Raw genomic sequence first — 19063 nt, forward strand, 5'->3', positions numbered from 1 at the left:
ACACAATTTTAGAAATTTTATAAACGTTGATACACTTTTTTTTTAATTTTATGTAATGTTCATAATTAAAAAATTTTATTCTAAGTATATAAAATGAAAATTGTTTTTAAAGACTTCCAATAGTAATTTTTTAACTCAGAAATTTAGACCATGAGCGCTTTAATAATCTAACAATTGAATTCATCAAGTATGTTTTTTTTTCGATTTATTTTACTATTCTTTTGTAATCCACGACAAACATTTTACAAACAAACAGAATTGAACTTTATATATTAGATTTAAACAGTAGATAATTATAATATATGAGCCGACCCGCGGCATATCATACGCCTCTATTTAGTTGTTGTTTTTTTTACTTTTCAGTTATTCATAATTTGTGAATTCGACACTACCAACGCTGCCACTGAAAATATTTCTTTAAAACACTATAAGTAGCTCGTTAAGGACGATAACCCCCCCCTCCTCCCCTCCCCCTCCGTTAAAGTAAACTCCACTTAGTAACACCCCCCCCCCTACTCTTAAAAATCGTTTCAAACTAAATTATCTGCCCCTAATAGTCGTCACTAAACCCGACTGTTTGTAAACATTTAGAGTGAACACAGCTCATCAGACCATGTAGGGGTGGGGCTGTAAGAGAGTGCGTTTACAGCTTGTTTTCTAGCGTCTCCCAGAAGAGAATTATATATATAGAGATTTAAAGAAATTCATTTATTCTCTACTTTTTATTATAAGCTTGTTATTACAACGTTTTTAATAAAAAATTTTACTAGAAATTAAAGGATACATGTAAATATACATGTTGAAAGGTATGATTTATCGGGAATTACCAAACGCGCAATATAAAATATGTTAAAAATCAATGGCAATATCGAGTCGCACCAAACTTTAATGAACGGATATAAGAACAAATTTGTTGTGTAACTAAAACCATGGCGTTTCTGTACAATGTATCTAAATTTATCGTACTTAAGTGAAACTTCAGTTTAAAATGTAGGGAGGCTAGCCCAAAAAGTAAAAACATATTGTGAAGTTTGCAAATTTAGAACACTGATTGTTAATCCTTTAAACTTTAAGGACCAATGGAGGTTGTTGGGTAATCCTATGATATTAGTGAGTTGGGTGCAGGTAAGCGATTTAGTTTTGACCAGTTCGCTTTTTATTTAAGTCAGGTAATCTCTTCTGTACATTAAAAGTTCTAAAATAACATGCCTTTGTTTATGGTAGTTATTATTATTCTTAAATCGAATGATTTTAAAATAAAAACAAGCAATTATTTTTTTTATAAAATATTCACCTTTATATTAAAAAAACATAAATTGTAACACATACTACTGTAAAATGGTTGTGTTGTAATGAGCAAAGATTAACATTTTGTTTTAAGTCATTTATTTTGAAAAAAAAAAGAACTTCTAATTTTTTTCATTTAAAAAAGCACATGACAGTCAGGTTTCGATCAAGTTCGAGGCTAGTTTAACTAAAGCTCTTTATGTAATTATGTATTTCAATATTTTTCATCTTCTGCTCGATCAACTATCATATACCACCATCAGAATCCAGCATCAGAATCCAAACATGCAGGTGGCTCCAATGTTATTGAGTTTGTTTTTGGTTCTAACAGGTAAATGGGAACGTCATTGAATAGTTCTGTGTCTGTAATACGTGTGTGTGCGTTAATGTGTCTATGTAACTATACATGTATGTGAATATGTGTATGGTTTACTAGGTTTTTACTTGCAGACACATTTTACTTACGTTTTACTGTTTATCCTTCGCTAGTTGATTAAAGCTTTGATCTTTTTACACATTGTGATAATATATTATATTACGACATCAAGGACCGGTCGAGGGAGAAATACAACGGGCGCTAGGTTGATAGTGTTGTCTTTGTATCTAAGCAGAAACCAAAACAAAATCACTACCTCAAATTCAAATTTAACCAGAAACGAAAAATGTCATTGAATACAGATTTTTATGCAAAATCGGCACGTAGTTACTGCAATGTAGAAATCTATGTTTGTTTGACACAGTTTATACGATCGTCATGCAACTTTGGGGAGTTGATGAGAACATTCCAGGGGAGGGTTGGGCAAAACAATTTTATTTTTATTTTGCAAGGGCTTCGCCCTGGGAGGTTGCAATGTTTCTCTAAATACTTGAAATAAAAATAAAAGGTCGACACCTTTAAAAAAAAATCCTATTTGCGGCGCCCGGAGGGTGAGATTTTAATCAATAAAAGATTTGGCGCCCAGAGTTCCGGAATGGCTATAGTAGCTTTAAGTATCCAATAATCGGGCGTCGTGCATAGTGCGAAATAGGTACTACCATATTACGCGGTAAAACTGCAACATACGCAGCCGCCTTCGCCCCGATGAGTGCTTGTCCCGAAGCACCCTGGGCGCTCCTATGAGCACTATGGCACCTACGTTGGTTTAAAAATAGTCTATAAAAATACGATGGGCAATAATAAACGTTGACTATATCGAATCAGGCGTATGCTACAGCTCCCCCTGCTGTGGCAAATTAGCGCCCCGGGCTCACACGTGAGCACTATGGCGCATACGTTTGTTCTAAGCAGTGCGATAGACCATGGAAAGAATGGGGCGTTGAGGTCGTTCATAAAATTGAATCAGGCGCGTCCGCCGGCGCCCACCCAATATAATATTTAGCGCCCTGCCAGGGTGCTATTTGGCGCTCTTTGTTTTTTCCTGTAAGCACCATGGCGCCTATGTAAGTTTTAAGGATCCAGGGGCCGTACTTGGCGTCCTTGTGGTTGTGTAACTGGGCTCCCATAGCTACCTGCTACGTCTCTGACACCTAGGCGGCCGACCAAGTGTGTTCTACCTCACTATAACGGAGAGTAATTAGCGTACACTCAAGGCTTTCATACAGCACGTCCTGGGCGTTGTGGGCAGTAATGTGCCCCGACAAGTATGATCCAAGAAGTATAGCGTAGGCGTTGTTTACATTCAAATAGTTCAGTTTTAAAAAACACGGTCACGCGTTTAAGAATATAGGATTGGTAACGCATTGATAAATCCCTCATAAAATATTTCTTTAGACTTTCTTCTATCCCCGCGGCTACGAAATAGAATTTATATACAAAAATGTACTGTTACCAGTTTCCAACCCCTCTCGAAAATTTCAAGTACTCCCCCCACTCTGTGGAAGATAAATTTTGAAAGAAAAATTGGTCGCATTTCTAAATCATATAGACTCATGTAGACCCTACTTCTATAATATAGACTCGTTTCCTAATTTTCGCCGCTAAACCTCAATCATGAAGTTAGTGTTTCAAAATTCTTTCTAAGGTTTGAGGAGGGGAGGGTGGTGGTGTTATGACCTCCTACCCAAACAAATGCCTAAACGAAACTCTATGCAGACTACGTTTAAGATTAGACAAATAAATTAGGCGATATTTTAGTGTCTGTATTACCAAGTATAGATAACATCATTATTATTGTGTATTTTATTTCGCCATTCGATTTTAAATTTTTTGCTTATTCTAGAATCAATGACGTCATTTTATCGTCTCTACATTTCCAGTTTTAGAATATTTAGTATATGATCCATGTTAGTGCGTGTATGTGTATGTGTATGTGTATGTGTATGTGTATGTGTATGTGTATGTGTATGTGTATGTGTATGTGTATGTGTATGTGTATGTGTATGTGTATGTGTATGTGTATGTGTACGTGTACGTGTACGTGTACGTGTATGTGTATGTGTATGTGTATGTGTATGTGTATGTGTATGTGTATGTGTATGTGTATGTGTATGTGTATGTGTATGTGTATGTGTATGTGTATGTGTATGTGTATGTGTATGTGTATGTGTATGTGTATGTGTATGTGTATGTGTATGTGTATGTGTATGTGTATGTGTATGTGTATGTGTATGTGTATGTGTATGTGTATGTGTATGTGTATGTGTATGTGTATGTGTATGTGTATGTGTATGTGTATGTGTATGTGTATGTGTATGTGTATGTGTATGTGTATGTGTATGTGTATGTGTATGTGTATGTGTATGTGTTTGTGTTTGTGTATGTGTATGTGTATGTGTATGTGTATGTGTATGTGTATGTGTATGTGTTTGGGTTTGTGTTTATGTGTGTGTGTGTGCGTGTGCGTGTGCATGTGCATGTGCATGTACATGTGCATGTGCATGCGCATGTGCATGCGATATTTTGTTTGAGTCTATTTTTCTATGCTATCATTTGTCCTGATATATTTTGTTCTGGTATCTTTTGTGCTGGGATTATTTGTCTGTGAGATATTTTGTCTGTGATATTTTGTCTTAGAGCATTTGTCCTGAGAATATTTGTCATAGAACTGTCTGTAGAACTAAATATAATACGGCTAGCAAAGTGAATCAGCCATCAAAAACTATATAAAAAATAACACATTAGTGCTGCAAATAGTATTTTTAGTTGCTTCACCAGTGGTAATATTTGGACCCTATGCGGGTAATTAGTACTATTTTTGTTTCTGAATTCCTGTTCTTCCTTTTAATAATTACATAAAAACCACGTTTTTCTAGATAGTTTACAATAAAGATTGCTTCAAAGTAAAACAAAAATCAGTTTCCGACTTGATTTTTTAATTTTTTTTCCTTCGTCGTTTTCCTTTATATAATTTGCATATTAATATTAGAAATGGGTTTTTGCGTTCTTCAAATATTTTAGGTTTACCTTTTTGGCTATAATATCGAATTTTACACACATATCAGATTGCAAGAATAATCTGCAGAGAGCAATATGTTACAAATATTATAGCTTCTGATTGCAATGAAAACTACCTAAGACCTTCTGCTGCATGATTTACGTTTGCAAAGCAATTGTATATTTTCCACCTATTTTTTGAAATGTTTTCAATTGTTTTTCGTTCTTAAAAGTGATGGTTGAAGGGATTTCCTCCAACACAATTAAGTACTAGATGTCAGCCTATTATGTACAGTTTAGGCCGTTGACTCCTATTTGAGCCTGTTTTTTTCTTTTTTAATTTGCTTGTATAGTCTTACCCCTTCTTCGATGGGGGTGCTTTCCCCAGATATCGAACACCAGCGGGTACAAATTTGCGATTATTCTGTTTCGAAACCACGAGTTTTACCGACCAGACCATGCCGACCTCTTTGTTTTGACTACATTTCACTTTTTTTTCGTATACGTTTTCACTGAGTAAAGTAACGACTATCTTAAGCCCTACTAACGCTTTGATAATGTGTTTTTATAATAATTTTTTTTACATTTGTTTCTAATATATCCACATAATTTTTAACACAGTCTACATAAATAGATGAACTTGCATAAAAACAAAAATAACAACATTTTGTAATATTTTTAACAAATTAGAGTTAATTACTTTATGGTAATAATATTTTAAGAGTACGTCCAAGTAATAATTCTGGTGGCCACCACGCAAAAATATCTCAACGAAAATGGAATAATTGCGACCATCGACGGCTACAGACCAAATTGCCCTGGGTGTATCAGATTTGGGATAGACGATCTTTACGTTTACGGACGCATGCACGTACCAAAAGAAAAACTTTATCTGATGGACAAAGGACGATTTTACCTTGAAATTTGTGGTATGAAACGTGATGGTCCGTGTTCAGTTTATAAGTCTGATTGGATGACAGTAAGTATATATTTTTCATTGATATTATTTTTTTAAAGATTCTATTTATTGTATCTGTTTTCATTTAAAGAAATTTGTTTTTACCTTTTTACTTTCTCGTATATACGAACTATGGAAAAAGTCTTGTAATCTTGCAAAAAAAATAATAAAATCGAAATTTGCAGATTTTTGCAAATCTCGATGTTTTACACCTCCCTGAGTCGGAAAAACATAGTTTTGAAATATTGTCCTGTGTGTATGTGTGTGTGTGTATGTGTCTGTAAACACGATAAATTGAGTATCGTTACAACTAGGTTGATGAAATTTCATATATAAGTATTATATCAAAATCGTAGATCCGTATCAACTTTTGAGCGATTTCCGATAACCGGAAGTGTAACTATTTTTTACTTTTAATTATTTAAAAGTCTATAACTTGTGTACTATTTCAGATAGATAAATGAAATTTCACTCGTAAGTAAAATATCTATTCTCTGCCTACTGGCAAATTTTTAGTAATTTCCGTTGATCGGAAGTAGTAATTTACGCTATTTCTGATTTCTCAAAAACCGCATGTGAATTTATAAAGTACTAATAATAATCCGCACTATTATTTACATTGTATTTGGCGTTCACTTACAATTCTTTTTTTCTACGAGATTTTATTCCATTTGAAAAAGTTTAAGTATTCTAAATGGATTACAAATCATGTCTATATCTCGAGTTGCTATCCCTTGTTGTTTTATATAAGAATATTCGAGAAAGTTTAGGGGAGATAACTACCGGTATATTTATGTACGACGTTAACATTAAGCATTGTAATGTTGCAAAATTTCTGAAATTTTTTTTTTGCTATTTCGTCTGTATATCCGTGAATGTGTCTGACTGTCTGTCAACAAAATAACTTGAGTATCGTTTCAGTTACCATGACGAAATGTCTTATAGTTCTATAAGCATTATATGAAATTTGTTATTCTGAATCAACATTTGAAAGATTTCTGGTAATTTAATTTAGTACTTACAGTACTTCTGATTTCTCAAAAGCTAATGATGTGGGTATTGTTTAAGTTAGGTGGACAAAATTTTACATTAAGTATTACTTTTTATGAGCATTGTGAGGGTGTCAGAATCTCAAAGAATGCACAACCAACACGATTGAGGCTAGGTATAACAGTATCCTTTATTTCTCTTCAAACGCGCCCCTAGTCCCACATCAACCTGTTTGCTTTCACTCCAACGTTCAAATGTCCTCCGCATTCATTCCTACACACCACCTTTCTCTCGCTCACAACACAGCCACTGTCACCCGACCAGTCACTTCCCTTGTACCCTCGATTACTCCGTACATCAACATACACGTCAACACACCCGGCCTCGCGTCTCACTACATGATACATACACACACGCAGTGATCCGTTCCACGTATTCACCTTTCATACACATTACATCACCACAAGCATGTTTCTATTTTTATTAACACGTTTTTATTAACTCAGCTTCGCGTTTGTTTGTTGTTAAAATTGACATCGAAAATTAGCCCACTTCTGATTGCTCTAGAGATCTGAAATTTGGAATGCAGGCTATTTTCGCCTAACAATTTCAGATGCAATCATAAAAACTAGCAATTAGAGACCTAAATTAGCTTAATTAAATTACGCCCCAAGGACCATAAAATCGAGGACATGATTTCTAAACATACAAACAAGACTGGAGGCCTATTGACACAGTTACTTCGGCCCCAATCGATGTGAGCGCGCTGGCCGTGATCGTATAGTGGTTAGTACTTCGCGTTGTGGCCGCGACAACCCAGGTTCGAATCCTGGTCACGGCATGTAGGCTTAATTAAATTACGCCCTTTCTCTGTTTAAAGCGTATCGGTCGCTCAAGATTTTTAGTCCGTGTATTTATAAACACTTATTCAAGTCAAACTTAATCAAGTCATTAGATAAAGTAGAAAATAAACTATATAAAAAACTTTTTAAAAACCACGTTTTTCATGTGTAGCAACGGACTAAAAAGGAGAAAATAAAATACTTAAAAAAAACTTTTAAAAAAACCACGTTTTTCTTGTGGACTAAAAAGTAGAAAATAAATTTTTCTTCCGACCCTAGGGGATCTACAAATGACTGCTCGTAGATTTTGTTCATACATTTGATGACAAAAAACGTGGGTCGGGCAGATGGGTCGGGAAATTTGATGGTGAACGTACCCACGCTTTTTGTCATCAAATGTATGAACAAAATCTACGAGCAGTCAATGGTAGATCCCTAGGGTCGGAAGAAAAATTTATTTTCTACTTTTTAGTCCACAAGAAAAACGTGGTTTTTTAAAAAGTTTTTTTTAAGTATTTTATTTTCTATTGATTTCTGAAAAACGAAAGTGGTGTTTTATTCATTTTCTTCGTGAGCACTATAATTTGGGCACTGTTTAGTTATGTAGATGTAATTTTATAAGTATACGATACGAGAAAAATGGCCCGTTGAGGAAGGATACAACGGGCGATAGGTTGATAGTTCTGTCTATTTTCTCTAAACTAAAACCAAAACCAAAAGCACCACCTAAATTTAACCGGAAACGAAAAATGACATTGAAAATGGATTTGCATCCAGAATTGGTACTTTAAATTATACAAACTATAGTTATAGGCATATCCCTAAACCATGCGCCTAATCTCATTCATGACAAAAGTCGCATTTAGAGTTTCTTTCAGGCAACTCTACTCCCCACACACACACCCCAAAATATGTCTACCGTCCCATTCAACGAAATATAATTATATACTTTTTCCAGTGTCCGCCCCCTCCCAGAAAATTCTACCCCGCCCCCCAAAAAATTCAAGTACCCCCACCCCTCGCCGGGGAGGAAAAAGTCTGAAAGAAACACTGGTCGCATTTGTAGATCATACAAACTAAAGGAAGAACCTGGGCGGGGCCACGCCCCTACCGGAAGAGATGCATGAAAGAAACTGTGCACGCTAAACATTTATTAGATTAGAAAAAATTCCCCCCTCCGGTGAGGTAAAAGTCTGAAAGAAACACTGGTGTCGCGCTTAGCCACTACCCGAAGAATTGCATGAAAGAAACTGCAAGCAAACCACTTTTTAGATTAGACACATTAATTAGGCGGTAATTTTTATTATAGAGTATCGATGAAGAAATTTCTTTTGAGTTGGGGGGGGGGGGCGGCTTAGACGTTCTTTCGCGAGGTTGGGGCTTCGCCCCTACCCAAAGAATTGTATAAAAGAAACTCTTCACGCAAACCACTTAGATCAGACAAAATTGCCTTTTTATTCAATGTTTACTCGAGAATCAATGACGTCATATTACTGTGTGCACTCTCCGGCTTGATACTATTTTCTACTATATGCTAAATGTGACGTCATATGTCGTTTTCGTTTTACTGTGAAAGTTTTTAATTTGCTTGTGTTTTCTCTATAGCGTTCTTGTCAGACAGATTGATAGACAGATAGATACATAGACAGACAGACAGCGAAACTATTAGTATTAATTAAACTTGGATTATTTACAACTTTTAAGTGACCTCCGTTAAACGGTTGTGGCAATTTACTCTATTTTGTATTTCTAAAATACCGATAACTTGAGCACCGTTTTAGTTGTGTAAACGAAACTTTAACAAATATATTTATGTTCTTATCTTTTTAGATTTTTCAAATTTTGATTTACTCTTTGTCATAAAAAAATTACTTTATTTCTGATTTATGAGAAACGATGACTCGTACCGGACTGATTTCTTCAAATGCATGCTAAATGCAATGTGATGACGGATATAAAACTTTTCGTAGAGAGCTTGTATGATTAGAAAAAAACTGATTTTATAATTTAATAATGTCATGAAAATAGTTTTTTAAAAAGACAATATATTTTGTCTTTAAAGTTATTATTTTCTTAACACAAAAAAATTGGACAAAGTATCAGTAATTTAGTGATTTTGAATTGAGCTTATCCACTTAAACAATTCAATAAACGAGAAATTTTAGGGGATATCACTCTTGTTTTTTAAAAATGATTTTAACTCATTGAAAATGTAGCCTTAGTACGTAACTAAACTAAACCGCAATTTTCTAATTTCCAATCTTTCTATAATGTAAATAACTTTCAACACACTATAACCAAAAGTTTCAAATACATCATTAAATTTTGATTCCCATGAAAAACCACAAATCTTGTATCCATAAGACAAAGACGCTTTTCTTTATAGTTCTTAAAATTGTAGTTTATTATTATATATTTTAAGAAAATCATTTATTTTCTCTTTTTATGTGCATTATTACATAAAAGCTTATTATTAAAACGTTTTGTATGCAATTTCTTTTCAGTACTTTAAATTTATTTACCATAGAGTTGCATGACTAAAAAATGATGCACTGTCTAAATTTAAAATATTTTCGCAGTTCTGTAGTTTTAAACTACAGCTTAAAGTCGGATGCGAAAATAGGTTAATGAGCAAATATATCCCATGCTGGTGTAATAACACTATTCCGATGCAGTGGCTGGCTCAAATTACCCACCCGTTTTTTGAGAGGAAAGATATGGCCTTGCGATTCATCTTCGATCCAGCTCCGAACCCGAATACTTTTGCAGACAGAGCTCCATTTGAGAAAAACAACACTTTATTCATTCCCGATCTTATGGGTAAGTCAAAGTTACAATTTTTTTAACAGTTTTGACAACATTAAATTGTAGAAACAAAGACACACAAGAGCAGATCTTCTGACTACCATCATTAATACGTGGGACAGTGGATAGCCAGACAGTTAACCTGATTTCTACCGGATTTCTTTCAAACTTTTCAAGTAGCTGAAGCTAGATGACAATGCACTGTGACAATTGAATATTACCGAATTAGATGTTTAATTAACTTTTTTAAAAAGGAATTAAATTTTATTTAAACAACACTAATGTTCCGCTCTATTATACACCTTTTTACTTTCTTCTATACAAAGTATAGAGAGTCTTGTAATCGTGCACAAAAAAGTCGAGAATTTTGCAGATCTCGACGTTTCAAACCTCCCTAGTTAGAAAAAAATATATATTTGCAATCTTGTTCGTATGTCTGTATGTGTGTGTGTGTGTATGTGTGTGTGTGTCTGTAAACACGATAACTTGAGTATCGTTACAGCTAGGTTGAGGAAATATCATATATAAGTATTATATTAAAATCGTAGATCCGTATCAACTTTTGATCTATTTCCTATAACCGGAAGTAAAAATGTTTCTACTGAATTATTTTAAAAGCCTATAACTTGAGTACTAATTCAGGAAAATAAATGTAATTTCACACGTAAGTAAAAAAATCTAAGTATATGCCTTCTGGCAAATTTTGAGTAACTTCTGTTGACCGGAAGTAGTATTTTTTGCTATTTCCAATTTTTCAAAATATGTTTGTGAATTTATAAAATACTAATAATATTTCGCACTGTTACACACATTTTGTTTTGCATTTACCTGGTGTGTTTTGTTTTTTCTACGAGATTCTATTCTATTTTTAAAAGTTTAAGTAATAAAAAGTGGATTAAAAATAACGTCTATATCCCGAGTTGCCATCCCCTATTTTTTATATAAGAATATTCGAGAAAGTTCAGGGAAGATCACTTCCGGTTTATTTAGCTTACAAGGTGTACAATAAAATGTATGGCAGCCTATCAAATAGTAGGATGCCATTATTTATGTCGCCATTACACGTGGAAACGAATTTGTTTTTGCTTTTTTTACATTTTTATTTATTTACCCAAAATATTAAAAACATCAAATACATCCAATCTTTAGTAATGTCCGAAAAAAACCAGATAGACAGGATTTTATAACCATTTAAATTGTAACTACGCCGTGTATGATTTTCAATTTTTTTTTACTGAGCCTCTCAAATACTATCTCACTCGCGTCCATTTCAAAACGTTTAGTAATTAAAAATTTATTAAAAATCATGTCTATATCCCGAGTTGCCATCCCATGTTGTTTTATATAAGAATATTCGAGAAAGTTTAGGGAGATCACTCCCGGTTTATTTAACTTCAGTTGGGGCACAATTCATTTTCATCGCGATTCAATTTGAAAATATATTGTACGAGAAAGTCCAGGGAATATCACATCAATATTTTTTACCCATTATAAACTCTATACTTTTATGAACATGAACTTACAGCTCAGCAACACGCTGAGGCGTTAGGAAAGGCCACAATTTTCACTTGAAACCATCTGAAGTTACGACAGGACGAGGCACTAATTTACACTTAACACCATCTGAGATAACGATAGGACGATGCCACAATTGACAATTCACCATCTGAGATAACGATAGGACGATGCCACAATTGACAATTCACCATCTGAGATAACGATAGGACGATGCCACAATTGACAATTCACCATCTGAGATAACGATAGGACGATGCCACAATTGACACTTCACCATCTGAGATAACGATAGGACGATGCCACAATTGACAATTCACCATCTGAGATAACGATAGGACGATGCCACAATTGACAATTCACCATCTGAGATAACGATAGGACGATGCCACAATTGACAATTCACCATCTGAGATAACGATAGGACGATGCCACAATTGACAATTCACCATCTGTGATAACGATAGGACGATGCCACAATTGACAATTCACCATCTGAGATAACGATAGGACGATGCCACAATTGACAATTCACCATCTGAGATAACGATAGGACATGGCCATCTTTTTTAAATTCACCATCTGAAGTTACAATAGGAAGAGGTAGTGTGCAGAAACGTCACACAAGTGAACAATTACCATATTTCATCGTAGTACTTCAGATTAGTATATTATCCCTACATTTCTAATTAGCCGACTGGTTTTAAAAATGATTAATAAGAAAACGGCTAGACTGTAAACCCGGAGGTCTCAAGTTCGAGTCCGGATTCAAGTTCGTAGAATGTCCGTGGGTCCACCCAACTCTAATGGGTACCTAACTCACATTGGGGAAAATCAAGGCGGCTGTGCATAGTGCTGGTAGCACTTTCCCTTCTAATGCCAAAGCCACTGAAACAGACGAACAGATGAACTCTACTTTATCTATTCCCTGTGTCTTGGGCGCAAACGAATAAAAAATTGAATTCATGAACGGTTTACGCTTTATGTCTACTAGAACGATGTCGGCTTAGGATTTGGATACGCTTTTACTTTGGGAACTCGATTTTTGTCTTGAAGGTTGAGGTTTAGCTTTAAAATTTAGGCTATAGGCTGACGTTGCCGGATCGGTAAAGCTCATTTTTGTTGAACCGTAAAGCCCCGACATCGAACCCTTTGCTGGTGAAGCTTGATAGGTGGAGGCAGCAGCCCATCTAGGAGAGAAAACTTCAATATCTGGGAGAAGCAAAGTTTATAAAGTAAAATTCAGAACGAATATTAGGCAGAAATCGAAGTCAACGGCCTACAAGGTGCAAAACAAGTTGCGAAGTAATATTTAATTGTGGTTGAGGAAATCACTTCCAACATTGCAAATAAGAACGAAAAAGTATAAGCTATGGATGATTTTCACGATGTGTGTGATCTTTGTGGCTGGCCTTTATCTAAGGACATGAAAGGTTTACATATTTGTAAAGTCTGCGACTAGATTTACTGTAAATGTGCACAAACCTACCTAACATCACTCTTGTCCGATTCCCCTGGAAGTATCATAACCAACTTTTACTTTTTTACTTTCTCGTATATACGAAGTATAGAGAAAGTCTTGTAATCATGCAGAAAAACAAAATCGAGATTTTTTGACGTTTTACACCTCACTGATACGGAAAAACATAATTTTGCAATCTTGTCCGTATGTCCGTGTGTTTGTGTGTGTGTGTGTCTGTCTGTGTGTAAACACGATCACTTGAGTACCTTTACAGCTAGATTGATGAAATTTCATATATAAGTATTTTATCAAAATCGTAGATCCATATCAACTTTTGAGCGATTTCCGATAAACGAAAACCGTTCTTTTTCTCCTTTGAATTCTTCAAAAGTCTATAACTTGAGTACTATTTAGGATAGATAAATGAAATTTCTACCTTCTGTCAAATTTTGAGTAATTTCCGTGTACCAGAAGTACTAATTTACGCTATTTCCGATTTCTCAAAAAACGCATGTAAATTTATAAAGTACTAATAATATAACGCACTATTATTCACATTTTGTTTTGGCGTTCGTTTGGTGAGCAATTCTTTTTTCTATGAGATTCTATTCTATTTTTAAAAGTTTAAGTAATTAAAAATCATGTCTATATTCCAAGTTATATAAAAATATTCGAGAAAGTCTAGGGGAGATCACTCCCGGTTTATTAGTTTAGGGGAACTCACTGTCAGCTTATTTTTATTTCACGCTTATATTTTTGTATTTAATTTATGAAATAGTTGAATTATTCGATGTATTAAATATTGTACGTGTTAAACTTAGCAAATACTGTATGCATTTTTTACCCGTTTCATCATCTTTTTTTTTCTTCTAATGCTATTGAAACATGAGCCGCTTTGCCAGTATAGAAGTCCGAAATACACATAATAATACTTTAAATACACTTACATTTATTTAGTTTTTTTTTTTAAATAGGAAGATTTTTGTTCATAAACAGCTGAATAAAAAAAAAATCTACCCCCTCCTCTCTCCCCCTCTATCCACTTTACCCTCAGACATGATAACCCCACAATCCCTTTAACTGTTCCAACGACCCCACCACCCACCGCAACATCAATATCCAGAACTTATTTAAAGTTCTAAATCTTGTCTCTTTCCCCTCATCTTTCACACAGCAGCCTTTTGAAAACTCAATGCGACCACTACAACACCCTTTCAACTAGTCAACTTAAGTTGTTTCCCTACATAGAAAATGCTTCACAGTCCCATTGACCCTCTCTGAAAAATTTCCTTTCCTCTCCCCACCCAGACTTCTGACACTTTCATTTGACCTTCACCCCTTTTACTGTCATCCTTTGCAATTTTTTTATAATCAAATACATGACATCATGTAAATATTCATTATGTACATTTGCAAAACCTTTCGTTTTCATTTGATGTTCAAAATTATGTTAAAAACTTTGATGTTGATGTACTTGTTTTAATTGCAAATAAAAGTATTTAAAAAAAATAAAAAAAAATAAAAATAAGTAAACAGCTGAATAAAACAAAAGTGATTATAATTTTTTCTTATAAGACACAGAAAATATAGTCACTTTAAAGGAGCCTTCCATTGTGTTTTCTACAGAGCGTGGCCACATTGTCAACGTAACGTATTCTAGCTCTAGATCTACTAGCAAATCTAGGTCCATGTCACCGGGTAAGTATTGAGAAACCGATCTCCTTTGGTCTTAGTTTAATGTTGCAGACAATCCAATGAGGAGTCAATATCGAATGCTGTACTTTGAAAGGTTCGTGTGAGCCCTACGCAGTTGAAAGATGTTTGTGGTGGTAATTATTAACTCAACTTGATGCCTGTGCCTTGATACATGCTGATGTCGCTTGTCTGGAAACAACAGGAGTTGGTGATGCTGGTGTTTTAATATGTGCAAGACTTGAGAAGTCTTCGTCTGTTCTCTTCTACTTTGGCTATTCCCAACTTTCCTAGGAAGTAGACAGTAGAAAGCATCACTGGTCTCATTGTCACCGTAGAGCGTCGGAGAGTATGAGATAATCAAGTTACCCGGACTTGTGATTAGGCGAAGCAATAGCAAAGCACAGTTCCATAACAGGGAATTTTTGAATGCGCAGCCCACAAAATTATCGAAATTCTGCAGTTATTTTTCCTAGCCAAAATAATTTAGGCCTACATTCATTCTCTATTACACAGACCAGACTTTTTTTAATCGTGATTTTTGTATTGCAGCGATGTTCAGCCTTGAAATGTTATTGCAGGTTACCATGGAATTTATGTTGCTTGTTATCTATAGCATGTCGATAATCAGTCATTTCATAGTACGTACGTTCCATACTTAGATTCCATGTTCTAATTCTTTGTGGTACCCAGAGATGCTGTTCTGATGGTACACAGTGATGATTATAATGGTACCAGAGATAATGTGGGGTCATCCATTTATGACGTCCACATAGAGGGTGGGGGATACGAAAAAAAATGACTTTTGCGAATGCGTGTGGACACGGGGAGGGGAGTGGCCAAATGTGGACGTCCATTAGTTTAGTAGACTGAAAATAAAAGCCGTGTAAAGTAATACAATTAATTGTTCAACACTACAAAAAAAGAAAAAAAAACATTTCTTGTAAATACATTGTAAAATCCAATTTTGATTTCAATTTATTCTTTAAATGATCAGCTATACGTTGTCTTATTTGAATTTAAAATTATTTATTATGTTATTATCAAAGAATCGATTTAAAAGTAATTTTTATTCTAGGGCTAGCCGCTGCCGTTTTGTAAGACTGTTGCTTATTTTTTCTATGTGTGACTTTCAAGTGACTTGTGTAATGTTGGGCATTATTTCCTCCATATTTTAAAAAAAAGTATCAGAAATTGATACACGTGACCGTTTATTTTGTAAATATTTAAATTAAAAAATATAATATACTTTTCTATAAATATATTCTTTTTAATTAATCAAAAATACTTAAAATTTATTACAATTTTTAAAACCTAGCAAAAAAATGGATCTGTATTGGTTTCATTCAAAGTGAAAACTATTACAATACAACAAGCTTTTATCATTAATTTTTGTAAACACATTTCATTGTAAATCTAGACACGAAGATTAATAAAACCTATTTTTACCGGTATTTGTAATATTATATACACACAGAGTATATACACACTTAATGCAGTAGTTCGAGAACTTCTAGTCATTGTGTACGTCTTCGGAGGAGTGGGGTCCGTCAAAAGTGGACGTCATAAATGGATGACCCCTGTTCTGAGAGTACCCAGTGGTGATTGTAATAGTACCCGGTGATGATTGTAATAGTACCCGGTGATGATTGTAATAGTACCCAGTGATGATTGTAATAGTACCCGGTGATGATTGTAATAGTAACCGGTGTTGATATTTCTACTGGTACCCAGTGAGGGTATTTAAATTGTTTTTACCTGCGTGCTAGAGTTACAATCTTCCTGGAAGAACTCGCTAGCCTTAAGGCTGCCGAGCTTGACGCTGGCAGTAGACGTCAATGAGATATTAAAACGTCAAAGGCAACCCGTATCTCCACCTTTACGCCACTTACTTAGCACCAGTTACTGCCACAATCCGTGCTTTGCCGGAGCTTAGACAGCAATGCTGGATTGTCTTCTTTAAGACGCAAAACCTTGGCAATGAGTTGAGAAAAGTCATATGCTGCTCCTGTATCAAGTTCCTTCTCTTTATCACCAGAGACACATCGTATACACACAATAACTAGCTTTCATTATTTCATCAAATAATAATAGAGATATGCGACGAACATTGAATAAAAGGTAACAAAATGTTTTTCAAATTAGCATCAAAATTATATGCGTTTTTGTATTTTAGCGTGGTTTCACTAAATATAGAATGTTTAGTTATTATTGGACGTGCAGTTTTATTTCGTAAGACACTCTGACTACCGTCAATATAGACACTCCTTCGCTACATATTTAGTTCTCACTAACATTGTGTTCATTGAATAACAAAATTTACCAAATGTCTGTTATCAATTTCGTAAACCAAGATAAGTTAATTGATAACATGAGAAGTTAATTGTTATGTAATTTCATTTTTTTTTAAATTAACGAAAGGCTTGTAACATCATGCAGTTATGAAAGACATTTTTTTTCTTTAATCACTGGGGGAATTTCGATTTGCGCTTTTGCTTGTCAGAATCATTTTAAAAATGTAACGATGGGTGGACAACTCACTTAATTTATATTTTTCCACACAGATCTTCTACTGGAAATGATGTTGGTTGTACTGGCATTTTGTGCTTGTGGATTCCCATAAAGGCATTCATCTTCTTTGCATTTTTTCCTAAAGTTTTGTTTTAATTTGAAGATTCTTTACTTTTTAAGAATAATATTATTGGCGGAACAACATCGTCTAAATTTAAAAATAAATACATTAAAGATCAAAGTGTTGATTGATATACAATAACACAAAATATCTATGCTTTTTATCTAGAATAAAATTTCAAGCCTAAAAAGTCATTCAATCTTTCGGATCTAAACTTGATTCCATATTTTCATTAAAATTAATCAATATGAAAGATTAGCAAAACTGAACATTCTTCTACGCCACTGTTCGAAACGATGTAGGCCTACATGATTGTATTTCTTGTTGTTACTCTAATTTTTTTATGATAAAGCCACCACTATCCCAAACCTTGCTATAAAACTAATCATAATATTAACAATAAATATAATTCATGCTGTCCTTTAATCTAATAACAAAAGCCGCATCGGAGAAATACTTACGTAAAGAAAGAAACAAAATATTTCTTTTGAGTTAGTTCCCTTTATATCTAAATTTGTCATATCTCATCATGAATTTACTGACATTACCTCGGTAGGAATACTGAAACTCAATACTAGAAATCCAACAAAATGTGGGATAACAAGTCGAGTCTTCATGTAGCGGGTCTTCTCTCTGCTCAATATTAAACAATATTACTCTTTCCCATCTACCGTTTAGAAATGTCAATTAAAACTATTTTTGTCCATCTATCGAATTGTCATATTGTTAAAATATTAACACCACTTCATACTTCAATTTAAGCAATTAAACCATATAACTATTATTTAAGTATAAGCACACACTATTTAAACAGATAAGTGATAATTTATGCGTGCATTTCTAATCATATAGATATACAAAACAAATATGTTAATTCTTATATTATCCGAATCATTTAAAATTCACGAGTAGTTAATCTCTTATGCTGAAACATACTAACTTTTAATGTTGAATACCTGCAACAGTCTGTAATATCCTCTTTGGTTTGTTAAAATGAATTGTATTTAGAGATTTACAAATGACATGCCATTGTAAATTAATATTAATTTAAGGAAACTAGTTAAACCAGAACTTGATTTATGTTTTTCTACAAGGATCTTCTGCAGAAATAGTCATTACACCGGCTACATAAATGAATTAAAATCATTCTTGCCAGTTAATCATACTCATACACTTGTTTTAAAATTGGTATAAACGTTTTTTCGTCATTTTATAGTGATACATATTATTCTATAAATGATATATTAATTTGTGCAGTTCGTTAACAATAAGGCATACCTCATATTATTTTATTCACATACTATTGACATTTATGAAATAAAGATTTTTTTTCAAATTTTACAATTAAAATGAAATATTGATTTGAGTGTTTTTATAGTGTTTCAAATTTACAAATTTTACTAAACAAAGAAGTTTTTAAATTTACTACACAGTTTAGCAATTGAAATTGAATATTTTTATTAACTATGTATCACTACATAATAGTATCTTATTTCGTTAAATTACC

General features: G+C 33.9%; 1 protein-coding gene and 1 non-coding gene across 3 annotated transcripts; both read left to right on the forward strand.

Moving 5' to 3' along the window:
- The first annotated feature begins 908 nt into the window (after positions 1-908).
- Positions 909-18894, forward strand: LOC131942514 (uncharacterized). Of its 2 annotated transcripts, none has more exons than XM_059302419.1 (6): positions 909-1125; positions 1551-1618; positions 5383-5639; positions 10030-10270; positions 14859-14930; positions 17489-18894. In XM_059302419.1, exons 2-6 carry the CDS (start codon positions 1573-1575, stop codon positions 17545-17547), a joined length of 675 nt encoding a protein of 224 aa, XP_059158402.1. In that variant the 5' UTR covers positions 909-1125; positions 1551-1572; the 3' UTR covers positions 17548-18894. The 2 variants fall into 2 exon arrangements, with proteins under 2 accessions (XP_059158402.1, XP_059158403.1); XM_059302420.1 differs by lacking the exon at positions 17489-18894 and adding an exon at positions 16963-17045.
- On the forward strand, positions 7378-7449 carry Trnah-gug (transfer RNA histidin (anticodon GUG)). Its single transcript has one exon. It is a non-coding gene; the product is annotated as a tRNA-His (tRNA).
- Positions 18895-19063: the final 169 nt, after the last annotated feature.

The sequence above is a fragment of the Physella acuta genome, unplaced genomic scaffold (assembly GCF_028476545.2).
Source record: "Physella acuta isolate Inbredline_101_S28 unplaced genomic scaffold, ASM2847654v3 ptg000409l, whole genome shotgun sequence".
NCBI lineage: Eukaryota > Metazoa > Mollusca > Gastropoda > Physidae > Physella > Physella acuta.

Excerpts from the sequence above, each read along its gene's own strand:
- LOC131942514 (XM_059302419.1), top strand. The coding sequence starts at position 1,573 with ATGCAGGTGGCTCCAATGTTATTGAGTTTGTTTTTGGTTCTAACAG. Across the intron at positions 1,619-5,382 it reads TTTGTTTTTGGTTCTAACAG|AGTACGTCCAAGTAATAATT; the intron begins GTAAATGGGAAC and ends TAATATTTTAAG. Across the intron at positions 5,640-10,029 it reads ATAAGTCTGATTGGATGACA|TTCTGTAGTTTTAAACTACA; the intron begins GTAAGTATATAT and ends ATATTTTCGCAG.